The sequence below is a fragment of the Sebastes umbrosus genome, chromosome 1 (genome assembly GCF_015220745.1).
Source record: "Sebastes umbrosus isolate fSebUmb1 chromosome 1, fSebUmb1.pri, whole genome shotgun sequence".
NCBI lineage: Eukaryota > Metazoa > Chordata > Actinopteri > Perciformes > Sebastidae > Sebastes > Sebastes umbrosus.
In genome coordinates this window covers 22,729,273-22,744,303 of record NC_051269.1, presented here as the reverse complement: position 1 = coordinate 22,744,303, position 15,031 = coordinate 22,729,273, and the positions used below count along the sequence as shown (strand labels likewise).

Below are 15,031 nucleotides of genomic sequence, written 5' to 3'. Positions count from 1 at the left end.
CGTTTGATATGACTCATTCAGGGAAATAAAGGAATATTAATAAAGGAGATGCTTTCATCTGATAGTCTTCAGCCTCCCTGTCTCAGCCTGTGTCTCGAGCTATTGCGTCACTTTTACACTGTGGTGTCAGTTATCTTTTAGTTCCATTTTGTAGCTTTGTAAGATTTTGGTTGTGTCTAGAAGGTAACCCCCAAGTTGCAAAACTCTTACGAGATAGTTAATGTTAGGCCAAGGCTTATTTAAAGAGGCTGGGACACGGTCTTGAGCTATGTGGTATGACACATGTGCAGTGTATGAATGAATGAATGAATGAATGAATGAATAATTTATTTTCATGTCTGGTCATTTACATAACCCATCCCTCATGGGATTATTCAGACACATTAACAAACAACAAAACAAACAAACATCCCAGCATGTTAGACCACCATCATCTAACAGCACAATACACCAGCATCATCCAAACAGAAACTTAAACATCATCCAGACATAATCGCACACGTGAACCTCCCACAAATAATGCTCCAGGATACATCCCACAATGAAAACACAACAAATGAACAGTCACAGATATACAATCACAGCCCCCTAAGCACAAGACACATACACACATCCAATCATGACAAAAAAAGGCATCAGAGTCTGATGAATTTATCTATTGCATGTTGCTTTTCTTCTCCTGTCCCATGCTTTAGAAATAAATTCAGCAAATGCAAAAAACATTATCAAAAAGATATTCAATTAAGGCTCCAGTCTCCATACCTACCAAATCTAAACCAGGAACATGAACTTTTTTAAATAATATTTGTCGTAAATCATGATACAAAGGACAAAATATGATAAAATGAATTTGAACCTCATTTAGTTCACAATATTGGCAAAGTCAGGACAGACAGGACAAACACATGTTTGATACAGTTTGGAATATGTAGAATAACCCATATCGCTCTTCATTTTAGTTTTACCTAAACCCCCCAATGCTCTACTTGCTGAGTCTGCTAGAACTGATGCACCATGTAAACAAGACATACTATCATCTAAAGAAAGCCAAGATATTTCTATTTATCTGTAAACTCAAGTTGTTTCTCACCAACGCAAAACTGAAAACTACTCCTTTCTCTACCTGGTTTTCCAAAATGCATAATTTGTGTTTTTCTTTTATTGATATAAAGTCTCTACTTTTTACACCATCCATCAACACATGTCAGCATTGCTTTTAAATCTTCCTCATTCTCTTAACAGTAAAATAATATCATGAGCATAAAGAAGAATGTTTACAAGTATACGGCCACATAAAACCCCTTTCCCCAGCTGCTTTATCTCTCTCGCCAGATCATTAATAAAAACAGCAAATAATGTTGGTGATAAAATATCACCTTGCTTAACACCAGAGGGCGTCGGAAACCATTCTGTATGATATTCATTCACTTTCACACAAGCAACAGGTGCCCTATATAAAGAGTTAACGGCTTGATAGAATTTTCCATTAACCCCTATTTGGTAAAGCTTAAATTTTAGGAGATCATGATCAACAAAATCAAACAGTGTAACTGGAGCTGTAGTAATTCGTTGCTATTGGCTCAATTTTGGCGAGTGCAGACCAGATTTTACTGCATGTGTTGAACCCCAATGATATGACAAGATGACGACGCGTGACATCTCCTTTTTTCACCCTCCTTGGGTTAAGCATTGTCCTTGAACGGTTAAAGTCAGGAAAGGTCATCTGGCAGCGAGTCTCGTGAGAGTTTTCGTGACTCGGGGGCTTCTAGACACGACCGTCTTGTAAAAGCTGTTCTCTTAACTTTGTTAACATTTCACCACTAAAGCAGCCTTCACAGTTCATTATGATTGATCAGTTCTGTCGGTCCACCACTTTGGTCCAGACTAAAATATCTCAACAACTATTAAATGGATGGACATGAAATGTTCTAGAAACATTCATGTTCCCCTCAGGATGAATTATAATAACTATAATAACTGACTTTTCATCTAGCTCCATCATCAGGTCAACATTTCAATTTGTCCCAAGACGTTGGTTTAAATACCTGCAGAACTAATTACATTCCCATCAGCCGTTGTAAATGGAGATGTTACTTTCACTTACTGGTGATTTGGAACCTTTTAAATTGTTTTTATTTTATTTTTGTTGGGATTTATTTGTGATAAATTAGTTTTTGTTTTCATTGTAAGTTTATTTTCTATCTCTTCGTATGTAGTCATTTCACTTATTCTCTGATCTTTATATTTGTTTTCCCGTTCTTAAATCACCAACATTACATAGAGTCTGAAGCTAAACTGATAAATCCACCTTAAAACTGACGTGTCCACCTTAAATAGAACGACTAATACTCTGACTAAACTGTGTTTTCATTCAGTCATCTTGTCTTCATGACATCAAATAGAAACTTGTTAATATATTTTGTATAATTTCATATGTCTATATTGTACATATTGTAAACATTTCATGTAATTAAACATTGATTTTAATGTACTGCAAGCAGCATATCTGGGGGCCAAGCAACGGGCACACGCTCCGAACAGGCACTGCAGCAGGAATCAAGATGAACAATCTAAAATGAAACAGTATCGATAAAAAAGAAAATGCTAAACAAACCAAACATGAAGATCAGAAACTAAATGAAATAATTTTACATATGAAAAGGTCGACAATCGAAACAAAACAACTAAACAACAACAAAAAAAAAACATTAAGTGAAACAAAAATGAACATCTCTTTGGAATAATGAGTCAGCAGGAGGACAGGTGCAGGTTAAGAGGTTAAATTCAGTGACTTTCCCATTAAGAAACAAACAACATGATGAATATAATCATCCTCTTTAACTGCTCTGTTCCACTGTCACACAGACCTTCAGTGGTAATATATTCAGTTTACCACCAGTGTCAATGATTGGAAACAGCTTCTCAGTGAAAGTGTGTGTGAAGGTGTGTATGTGTGTGTTAGTATCAGGATCAGAGAACGACAGCTTTCCTCTGTTCCAGTCCAGATTCACTCTGATCCTCTGGAGCTTCTTCTGGACTCTGAGATCAGTGGCTGGATCTGGTAGTGACCGTGCTGAGTATTTACCTTTATAGAACCCTATTACCCATAATCCATACCGTTTGAATCCCTTCCTCTGGACAGACTCTGCTAACACACCCAGTAACCAGATTGTACTGTCTCCAACCTCGACATCCCAGCTGTGAGTCCCAGAGTTAAAGCCCTCAGAGCCCAGGACAGACCAGCGTTCATCAAACCTCTCTGGATTATCAGGAAGCTGCTGTTCCTCTCCTTCTCTCACACTGGTCAGATCTTCAGACAGGATGAGTAATGGATGAGCAGTGTTTGGATCCAGAATCAGAGGAGTGTAGGAGACCATCTCCTTCATCTTGTTCCAGATGTTGAAGGTCAGGTTGCCCAGGTGTTTGGCCTCGTCTATCAGAGCTCCTGAGAGCAGCTGTGGATCCTCCAGCAGGGGGCGCTGCTGGACTCTTTCCACTGCAGCCTTGTAGTTGTGCAGGAATGAGACGTCTTCAGCTCTCAGCTCCTCCTCTGTGGCTCTGATTGTGTCTGAAAGAGCTGCTATCTCTCTGCTCAGAGCCTCCATCTTCTCCTTCATCATCTGGCTCTTCTGCTCCTCTTCCTCCCTCAGTGCAGATATCCTGGCCTCCTCTTCCTCTTCTAGAAACTGGTGAAGCTTCTTAAACTGCTCCTTAATCTTCCTCTCTGTGCGTCGGGCCTGGACCTTCATGTGTTCTGCTGTTTGATCAGACTTCACTTTAACTTGTTCAAAAACCTTTAACTTCTCCTTTAAGGTCTCCAGAGTTTCCTGAAGTTTCTTCTTGTGTTGTCGTGCAGCTTCATCGATGGGTCTGAATCTGTGGTTGGTGTGTTTTTCTGAAACACTGCAGACGACACACACTGGCTGCTGATGGTCCAGACAGAAGAGTTTGAGTTTCTCAGCGTGCAGACTGCAGAGAGCCTCTGAAGCTCTCTGATCTCTCTCCTGTAAGAAGGCCTCACACAGGTTCTTTAAGGCCAGGTTACGAGGTGGTTCTGACTTTGAAGATCTTCTCTTACAAATTGGACATTCGTGTGTTAGTTTCTCTCTCCACCAGTTCTTCAGACAGTCTTTACAGAAGCTGTGGCTACATGACAGAACAACAGGATCTCTAAAGACGTCATGACAGACCGGACAGCAGAGATCCTCCTCTGATCTGGAAGCCATTTTGTCTCTGAGTGAAGCTGAAAACACAGCAGACAGAAAGTACAGTCAGTCATGGCTCCCCTCCCTCCTCTACTAGCTTCACTGACATTTACTTTCACTTTGAGTCGTGTTTTTAGTCAAACTCACCTTCAGTGTGTGGAGCGTCAGCAGGTTGAAGCAGCAGTGTTGTAGTTTTCCACTTTTCTCTCCTGTAGATGAACTCACTCAGATGAAGTTGTTAGTTTGTTCTGAAGGTGAATCTGATCGTCTGGTTTTCAGTCTGTGTGACTCTCTTTAATGAGGATGAATAACAAACTGTTTCCTGGTTTGTCTGGTTTATCAAGTGAGTCTGGTGAGGGTGGAGCTTTAGTCACACCTCCTCTGCTAACTATTGTTGCTTCACATGTAATACAGGAGTGTGTTTCATTCCAAAGTTCAGATTTATTGCTGGATGTGTAAACTGATAGTGAGCAGCAGGCTGATGCAACATGTTAATGTTCAATAGATGTTTGAATGTAGTGGAGGAGATAAAATATAATTTAGTAAAATCCTGTAAATATTCTGGGAATGGGGGACCATGGAACATCGAGGGAAAGGGGCAGCATGTATAGCAAAGAATAATGTATGTAAGGGATAACATGGAAAATTACTTGGTTTTGATGGATCAGAAAGTGATGTGATGGATATAAATGATTGTGATTAATAATGAGAACCTGATTCACCTTAACCATTACAAGTCAGCTGCATGAGACACACACAGACAGTCGATACAACGACCCACCTTCAAATATCAAAACTCCAGAGACTCAAAGGAACCCTTCACCAAGGTCTCGAGCACCAATGGCAGTTCCCACTGCGGGGAGGAGGCACGCATCACCAGGCGTTGTCTCCTGACCCCCTGCAGAAACCACTCCATGAGAGGGTGGCCAAAGACCGGTCTATCGCCAAAACCCTCGTAGAAGGAAGAAATGGTTGCTGCGATGGTATGACAGGGATGACCGAAGGCAGCGGCAGAATGTAGGCGGCTGGAGCAAGGACTTCAACGGCGTTGAATCTTGGGCAGCGCTCAGAAGGCTGGTGGCTGCTGAACTCTGCTCTCTGCATGGTCTGCGCTGAGGCACTAGAAGCAGACGTTGTAAACATCCGTCCCGGCGATCAGGCCGGGACATGACGGGCACTGACGAGGTTCTTGAAGCGGCGACTCTATCCGTGGAGATGAGCAGTCAGTGGGCAAATCACCATTCGCTGAAAAGAAAAAGGAAAGTAGACATGTGTGCTACCTTTATATACTGTGGGTTCATAACGTATTCGGGTTGGTATGTTCTGATTGGCTGGCTACGCTTATGCAAATTTTCAGTGGGTAAATTCATGCTGGTGATTGGAGGATTACCCATAGAGTCCAGTAGAGGCCGGCCTGTGTGAGTTAGAACCATGGTTTTATATCAGCATCTTTAGGAAGTGGCAACCTAAGCCTATGGAGAAAAATAACACTCCCAACGTTTTATTAGGCCGAAACATCTTCTTGTTTTTAACTCTGTTTATGAGCTGCTTGGTTTTTATATAGAACACTTTACAATCAAATGAACACGTCTATCATTTTCTAGACTGGACGAGTATATTTGATATTGACTATATTGTAGAATAAAGTAATTCAAATGAGCTTCACCTTTACCAGCTGCACCAATAACTTTAATCCAGTGCTATAATATGTATTATTCTGAAATGGGTCATTCTGCATAATGAGTACTTTTGGTACTTTAAGTATATTTTGATGCTAATACTTTTGTACTTTTACTTAAGTCAAATTTTGAATGAAGGCTTTTACTTGTAACAGAGTATTTCTACAGTGTGGTATTACTACTTTTACTTAAGTAAAAGATCAGAGTACTTCTTCCACCTCTGTGAAACATAAATCCTGAATCATCACTGGTGCAGCCGAGTGGTTTTAGAAATCACATCATTAGTTAAATGGAGATCACCTGTGGTTGGTGAAGGGTGATTGTGGTATAAATGCACCTGTAACTTTATCGGGACAAAACCTCCAACATGAAGACAAAGAAACTTTCTGATCAGCTCTGTGAAAAGATCATTGAAAAGTCAAGTCAAGTAAATTTTATTTGTAAAACTCAATATCACAAATAAAGAGGCTTTACAATCTGTACAGGATATGACACCCTCTGTCCTTTACAGTACGACCCTCTCATCGGATGAGGAAAAACTTAACCAAAAAAACATTTTAACAGGGAAAAGTTCTGTGAACAGATTATTGAACAGCTCACATCAGAGGAGAAAATGTCACTGAACTTCCTTTGGAGTTAAATTCATCATTAATGAACATAATATTCAAACTAAACTCATTGTTATTTCATCATTCCAAGTTTTATTGGAGCTCATTTTATTTTAATAACAGAATTCTTTATTTTAATAATCTTTTTCAAAAGTCTGTTTTTGTTTCATGAAGGTATTTTTCTCCTTTATTGTTATTGTCTGAGGATGGAGGGGGGCGCTGACTAGTGACAACGCAGCTGTTGTGAAAAGAGACATTATGAATAAAAGAGTCATTCAGAAAAAATATGAAATAAAAACAGACTCATGAAAAAGGGATGTTTTCAGAAGAATCTTTAATGAACTAAAAAGCTGCTGTAATTTGATACGCATGTTAAATAATATTAATACTAAGTAAAGACAATAAACTATATTGATCCCAGGAGGGAAATTTAGCTTTACAGCAGCATGAGAATATCAAAGGAAGACAAGAACAGTTATGAGTAGAAAAATATAGGCCCATATGCAAATAATAAAACATCACATTTAGAAAGCTATTAAACCAGTGTGCATAAATATAATGTAATGCAAAACCAATAGTGCTGTTTTCTGATTATCCGAATCAAAGTTTCATAGTAGTTACAGTATATTTGGAATGTGTGTTTATATATGGATTCGTATATATGAAAATAAATTAAATTAAGCACAAGATGAAAAAATAAAACCTTATTAATAATATTAATATTGAGAATAATAATATGATTAAAGTTAAACACTTGTGGTGAAATGTTCATCAAATTATATGAATATGAATTTAACATGTAACAATTATTATACAGATATTTTAATCCTGTTCAGTTGAACACACTTTGATCAGCAGATGGTGATAAAACATCATCAAAAGAAGTCCTGCTGCAGGTTCTTCTCCTCATTACACAACATTTAAAAAGACCTCCAGACTGCAGTTTACCTGCTGAAATTAAAGATGTTAAACTAAAGTCGGTAACACGTCATTTTACAGGTCTGCAAATTTCATGGTAATTAGGTGATAATTAGCAAATAACCTATTTGAAATTTCTTTGGAATTACTGCCAAATTACCCCAAAATGTACCTCAAAATCTATCAAAAATTATTTTATCATAAACATTATTTAATAATTATATGCTAAAATAGCATATAATGGTTAAAATAGGGCCCTTAGGCTTGAGAAGCGGCTGTGTGCTGCTCTTCATCGGAGGTGTGAAACCAAAACTAATAGAAGACATTTCTGATCAGACACTAATCTCACCATTGTGTGACTTATTGATTACACAAATGTAACCTGGTAGCTAATGTAATGATTCAGGGAGTTTTTAAAGACATTTTAAAGAAGTTATGTGCTAATTATCATCTATTTACCAGCAGACATGGAAATAAAGCACATCAATTAACTTTGTATTCTTTTCCTGGAAATATATTAAATAAATTACCAGCTATTGGGAAATAGTGGAATATAATTATTAAATAATGTTTATAATAAAGTAATTTTTGATGAATTTTGAGGTAAATATTGGGATAATTTGGCAGTAATTCCAAAGGTTATTTGCTAATTATCACCTAATTACCATGAAATGTGCGGACCTGTAGAATAAAGTGTTACCCTAAAGTCATGCCATCGCTTCTCATCATTTGTGGATTATACAGTATGAAGTAAAGACAATATGTTCCAATTCAGTTCCAGTCAGTCGTTTGATATGATTCATTCAGGGAAATTAAGGAATATTAATAAAGGAGATGCTTTCATCTGATAGTCTTCAGCCTCCCTGTCTCAGCCTGTGTCTCGAGCTAATGTTTCACTTTTATACTGTGGTGTCAGTTATCTTTTAGTTCCAGTTTGTAGCTTTGTAAAATTTTGGTTGTGTCTAGAAGGTAACCCCCAAGTTGAGAAACTCTTGCGAGATAGTTAAGGTTAGGCCAAGGCTTATTTAAAGAGGCTGGGACACGGTCTTGAGCTATGGGGTATGACACATGTGTAGAATGAATGAATGAATGAATGAATGAATGAATCATTTATTTTCATTTCTGGTCATTTACATTACCCATCCCTCATGGGATTATTCAGACACATTAACAAACAACAAAACAAACCAACATCCCAGCATGTTAGACCACCATCATCAAACAGCACAATACACCAGCATCATCCAAACAGAAAATTAAACATCATCCAGACATAATCGCACACGTGAACCTCCCACAAATAATGCTCCAGGATATATCCCACAATGAAAACACAACACATAAACAGTCACAGATATACAATCACAGCCCCCTAAGCACAAGACACATACACACATCCAATCATGACAAAAAAAGGCATCAGAGTCGGAGGAATTTATCTATTGTATGTTGCTTTTTTTCTCCTATTCCATGCTTTAGAAAGACATTCAGTAAATACAAAAACATTATCAAAAAGATATTCAATTGAGGCTCCAGTCTCCATACCTATCAAATCTGAACCAGGAACATGAACTTTTTTAAATAATATTTGTCATAAAAAATGATACAAAGGACAAAATATAATAAAATTAATTTCGTTCTCAACCTCATTTAGTTCACAATATTGGCAAAGTCAGGACAGACAGGACAAACACATGTTTGATACAGTTTTGAATATGTAGAATAACCCATATCGCCCATCATTTTAGTTTTACCTATAAACCCCCCAATGCTCTACTTGCTGAGTCTGCTAGAACTGATGCATCATGTAAACAAGACATACTATCATCTAAAGAAAGCCAAGATACTTCTATTTATCTGTAAACTCAAATTGTTTCTCACCAATGCAAAACTGAAAACTACTCCTTTCTCTACCTGGTTTTCCAAAATGCATAATTTGTGTTTTTCTTTTATTGATATAAAGTCTCTACTTTTTACACCATCCATAAACACATGTCAGCATTGCTTGTAAATCTTCCTCATTCTCTGACAGTAAAATAATATCATCAGCATAAAGAAGAATGTTTACAAGAACACGGCCACATAAAACCCCTTTCCCCAGCTGCTTTATCTCTCTCGCCAGATCATTAATAAAAACAACAAATAATGTTGGTGATAAAATATCACCTTGCTTAACACCAGAGGGCGTCGGAAACCATTCTGTATGATATTCATTCACTTTCACACAAGCAACAGGTGCCCTATATAAAGAGTTAACGGCTTGATATCATTTTCCATTAACCCCTATTTGGTAAAGCTTAAATTTTAGGAGGTCATGATCAACAAAATGAAACAGTGTAACTGGAGCTGTAGTAATTCGTTGCTATTGGCTCAATTTCGGCGAGTGCAGACCAGATTTTACTGCATGTGTTGTACCCCAATGATATGACGCGATGACGACGCGTGACATCTCCTTTTTTCTCCCTCCTTGGGTTAGGCATTGTCCTTGAACGGTTAAGGTCAGGAAATGTCATCTGGCAGTGAGTCTCGTGAGAGTTTTCGCGACTCGGGGGCTTCTAGACACGACCGTCTTGTAAAAGCTGTTCTCTTAACTTTGTTAACATTTCACCACTAAAGCAGCCTTCACAGTTCATTATGATTGATCAGTTCTGTCGGTCCACCACTTTGGTCCAGACTAAAATATCTCAACAACTATTAAATGGATGGACATGAAATGTTCTAGAAACATTCGTGTTCCCCTCAGGATGAATTATAATAACTATAATAACTGACTTTTCATCTAGCTCCATCATCAGGTCAACATTTCAATTTGTCCCAAGACATTGGTTTAAATACCTGCAGAACTAATTACATTCCCATCAGCCGTTGTAAATGGAGATGTTACTTTCACTTACTGGTGATTTGGAACCTTTTAAATTGTTTTTATTTTATTTTTGTTGGGATTTATTTGCGACAAATTAGTTTTTGTTTTCAGTGTAAGTTTCTATTCTCTATCTTTTTACATGTAGTCATTTCACTTATTCTCTGATCTTTATATTTGTTTTCCCGTTCTTAAATCACCAACATTACATAGAGTCTGAACCTAAACTGATAAGTCCACCTTAAAACTGACATGTCCACCTTAAATAGAACGACTACTCCTCTGACTAAACTGTGTTTTCATTCAGTCATCTTGTCTTCATGACATCAAATAGAAACTTGTTAATATATTTTGGATAATTTTATATGTCTATATTGTACATATTGTAAACATTTCATGTAATTAAACATTGATTTTAATGTACTGCAAGCAGCACATCTGGGGGCCAAGCAACGGGCACGCGCTCCGAACAGGCACTGCAGCAGGAATCAAGATGAACAATCTAAAATGAAACAGTATCGATAAAAAAGAAAATGCTAAACAAACCAAACATGAAGATCAGAAACTAAATGAAATAATTTTAGATATGAAAACGTTGACAATCGAAACATAACAACTAAACAACAACAAAAAGAAAACTATGAAGAAAATATTAAGTGAAACGAAAATGAACATCTCTTTGGAATAATGAGTCAGCAGGAGGACAGGTGCAGGTTAAGAGGTTAAATTCAGTGACTTTCCCATTAAGAAACAAACAACATGATGAATATAATCATCCTCTTTAACTGCTCTGTTCCACTGTCACACAGACCTTCAGTGGTAATATATTCAGTTTACCAGCAGTGCAAATGAATGGAAACAGTCTCTCAGTGAAAGTGTGTGTGAAGGTGTGTATGTGTGTGTTAGTGTCAGGATCAGAGAACGACAGCTTTCCTCCGTTCCAGTCCAGATTCACTCTGATCCTCTGGAGCTTCTTCTGGACTCTGAGACCAGTGGCTGGAGCTGGTGGTGACCGTGCTGAGTATTTACCTTTATAGAACCATATTCCCCATAATCCAGACTGTATGGGTCCCTTCCTCTGGACAGACTCTGCTGACACACCCAGAAACCAGACTGTACTGTCTCCAACCTCGACATCCCAGCTGTGAGTCCCAGAGTTAAAGCTCTCAGAGCCCAGGACAGACCAGTCTTTATCAAACCTCTCTGGATTATCAGGAAGCTGCTGTTCCTCTCCTCCTCTCACACTGGTCAGATCTTCAGACAGGATGAGTAATGGATAAGCAGTGTTTGGATCCAGAATCAGAGGAGTGTAGGAGACCATCCCCTTCATCTTGTTCCAGATGTTGAAGGTCAGGTTGCCCAGGTGTTTGGCCTCGTCTATCAGAGCTCCTGAGAGCAGCTGTGGATCCTCCAGCAGGGGGCGCTGCTGGACTCTTTCCACTGCAGCCTTGTAGTTGTGCAGGAATGAGACGTCTTCAGCTCTCAGCTCCTCCTCTGTGGCTCTGAATGTGTCTGAAAGAGCTGCTATCTCTCTGCTCAGAGCCTCCATCTTCTCCTTCATCATCTGACTCTTCTGCTCCTCTTCCTCCCTCAGAGCAGAGATCCTGGCCTCCTCTTCCTCTTCTAGAAACTGGTGAAGCTTCTTAAACTGCTCCTTAATCTTCCTCTCTGTGCGTCGGGCCTGGACCTTCATGTGTTCTGCTGTTTGATTAGACTTCACTTTAACTTGTTCAAAAACCTTTAACTTCTCCTTTAAGGGCTCCAGAGTTTCCTGAAGTTCCTTCTTGTGTTGTCGTGCAGCTTCATCGATGGGTCTGAATCTGTGGTTGGTGTGTTTTTCTGAATTTCTGCAGACGACACACACTGGCTGCTGATGGTCCAGACAGAAGAGTCTGAGTTTCTCAGAGTGCAGACTGCAGAGAGTCTCTGAAGCTCTCTGATCTCTATCCTGTAAGAAGACCTCACACAGGTTCTTTAAGGCCCGGTTACAAGGTGGTTCTGGCTTTGAAGATCTCCTCTTACAAATTGGACACTCGTGTGTTGGTTTCTCTCTCCACCAGTTCTTCAGACAGTCTTTACAGAAGCTGTAGCTACATGACAGGAGAACAGGATCTCTAAAGACGTCATGACAGACCGGACAGCAGAGATCCTCCTCTGATCTGGAAGCCATTTCGTCTCTGAGTGAAGCTGAAAATACAGCAGACAGAAAGTACAGTCAGTCATGGCTCCCCTCCCTCCTCTACTAGCTTCACTGATATTTACTTTCACTTTGAGTCGTGTTTTTAGTCAAACTCACCTTCAGTGTGTGGAGCGTCAGCAGGTTGAAGCAGCAGTGTTGTAGTTTTCCACTTTTCTCTCCTGTAGATGAACTCACTCAGATGAAGTTGTTAGTTTGTTCTGAAGGTGAATCTGATCGTCTGGTTTTCAGTCTGTGTGACTCTCTTTAGTGAGGAAGAATAACAAACTGTTTCCTGGTTTTGTTCAGGGTGAGTCTGGTGAGTCTGGTGAGTCTGGTGAGGGGTGGAGCTTTAGTCACATCTCCTCTGCTGAATGTTGTTGCTTCTAACAATAGGCTCGTTCGAGATGAGCCAGGAAATTGTAATATTTAACGCTAGATTGTATTAGTCTCATGTTGTGCAATGAAGGTTTCATCAACAAACATATCTTGTGTGGTTGATAATAAGAATTGTTATAATAATGAAGGTTATCTATATATAACACTTATCAAAATGAGTACTCACTACAAAGTGCTTTACAAGTTGGACATTAAAATAATAAAAGATAGAATCCAATGCCAGACACACAAACATTTCCACATATATTTACAAAGAAATATAAATAAATCCCAACGTGGTCTGAAAAATACAAGTAGCCTACAGATCTGATCTAACAGGAAGTCACTTTTTCTGTGACTTCCTGTAAATTCCGTGCTGGCTGCTCGAATCAGCTGGAAACTGTCCAACTTGACCGCACCTTTTAGTCACCACCCCCTGCTGCTGCCGCCTGATCTCGTCTACTTTCCAGGCGAGGCGCAGTTCATCTCCAACGAGCCTGTTATCATCCCCCTGCAGAGCCGCAGAGCAACTCGCAGACACACAGTTGTAGACGTACGCATGCGAGACTTCAACAACCACAAATTTAGATGTATGCCGTCCCTAAACTCTTATCAAGGCTTCTGACATTAAAATAATAATCCACGTTTCTACGCTTTTATAACATTAAAGTTGTGAATATTGTAATAAATTAAAGATTTTTAAATCAATATAAACATGAATCTAAAACACCTGTATGCCTACATACCATAGACTTATATATATATGTATATATATATACATATATATATACTGTATGAGATCAGTGTTTGGTGTTTGTGTGTGTGTATATATACTGGAAAAACAAAGTTCGGAAACTTGTGTTTGGTGGATTATTTCTCTGTTGTTACAATGCTAATGGTCATTGTATTTTACATCGTTGGAAAGCCTGTTTATTTACCTTCGCAATGATGTCCAACTTGTAAGGATCATGCATTTGTGGGATGAGCAGCACAGCTGATTATGTGGGTAGCGCCCAAGACAAATTTGCCAAAATGCTCTGCCAATGGTAAACAGTGTATTCTCATAAGGCTACCAGGAAGCCTGCAATGACTGCCCTTCACCGTCAGGCCCGTTTGCGCTGGTGTCGACAACACAGACAATGGAACCTGAACATGTGGGGGAATGTCATGTTCAGTGATGAGTCCAGGTTCTGTCTGCCAAAGTCGGATGGCAGGGTCAAAGTATGGAGACGACGCGGAGAACGCTATGCTGATTGTTGAATCGATGGAGTAACAGCTTTTGGTGGGGGCAGTGTCATGGTGTGGGGCAGCATCTCCCTCACTGGCAAAACAAGGCTTGTCATCATTGAAGGCCATCTCAATGCAGTGAGATGTCGGGATGAGATTCTGCAGCCAGTGGCGATCCCATATCTCCACAATCTGGGACCTAACTTCATCCTCCAAGATGACAATGCTCGCCCCCACAGAGCCAGGGTTATCACAGACTACCTCCACAATGTGGGAGTAGAGAGAATGGAACGGCCTGCCAAGAGTCCAGACCTCAACCCAATTCAACACTTGTAGGATCAGCTTGGGTGTGCTGTACGTGTTAGAGTGACCAACACAACCTTGTTGGCTGACCTGCAACGAATCCTGGTTGAGGAATGGAACGCCATCCCACAGCAACGTGTGACCAGGTTGGTGACCAGCATGAAGAGGAGGTGCCAGGCTGTTGTGGCTGCGTATGGATCTTCCACCACTACTGAGGCTCCTGACGGTGTATTAAATGAATAAAGTGTAAAATTGCCAATATATCTTGTTTGGTCCTTGTTACTGATAGAGAGTTCAGTCATCCAATCCACCAAACACCTCTAAACAAGAGTCAACACCAACAGGAGAATACACTGTTTACCATTGACGGAGCATTTTGGCAAATTTTTCTTGGGCGCTACCCACATAATCAGCTGTGCCGCTCATCCCACAAATGCATGATCCTTACAAGTTGGACATCATTGCGAAGGTAAATAAACAGGCTTTCCAACGATGTAAAATACAATGCCAATTAGCATTGTAACAACAGAGAAATAATCCACCAAACACAAGTTTCCAAACTTTTATTTCCCAGTTTATAAATCCTGAATCATCACTGGTGCAGCCGAGTGGTTTTAGAAATCACATCATCAGTTAAATGGAGATCACCTGTGGTTGGTGAAGGGTGATTGTGGTAT

The 15,031-nt window shown here is 39.4% G+C and overlaps 2 protein-coding genes across 3 annotated transcripts in view; both read right to left on the bottom strand.

The window, feature by feature from the left end:
• Nucleotides 1-305: 305 nt before the first annotated feature.
• Nucleotides 306-15,031, bottom strand: part of LOC119491326 (nuclear factor 7, brain-like) — a 29,257-nt gene continuing 14,531 nt past the window's right edge. The window contains exons 1-2 of one of the 2 annotated variants that reach the window (XM_037775221.1): nucleotides 4,353-4,529; nucleotides 306-4,243 (exon numbers count right to left, since the gene is read on the bottom strand). In XM_037775221.1, the coding sequence (XP_037631149.1) occupies nucleotides 2,838-4,226 (1,389 nt within the window). In that variant the 5' untranslated portion in view covers nucleotides 4,227-4,243; nucleotides 4,353-4,529 and the 3' untranslated portion in view covers nucleotides 306-2,837. Of the gene's footprint in view, nucleotides 4,244-4,352; nucleotides 4,530-15,031 lie in introns of those variants that run through there. The other variant, XM_037775230.1, reaches the window with a different exon arrangement.
• On the bottom strand, nucleotides 10,941-12,765 carry LOC119491346 (nuclear factor 7, ovary-like). The gene is made up of 2 exons (XM_037775257.1): nucleotides 12,567-12,765; nucleotides 10,941-12,457 (listed from the first exon to the last, which is right to left on the bottom strand). Exon 2 carries the CDS (start codon nucleotides 12,438-12,440, stop codon nucleotides 11,052-11,054), a length of 1,389 nt encoding a protein of 462 aa, XP_037631185.1. The 5' UTR covers nucleotides 12,441-12,457; nucleotides 12,567-12,765; the 3' UTR covers nucleotides 10,941-11,051.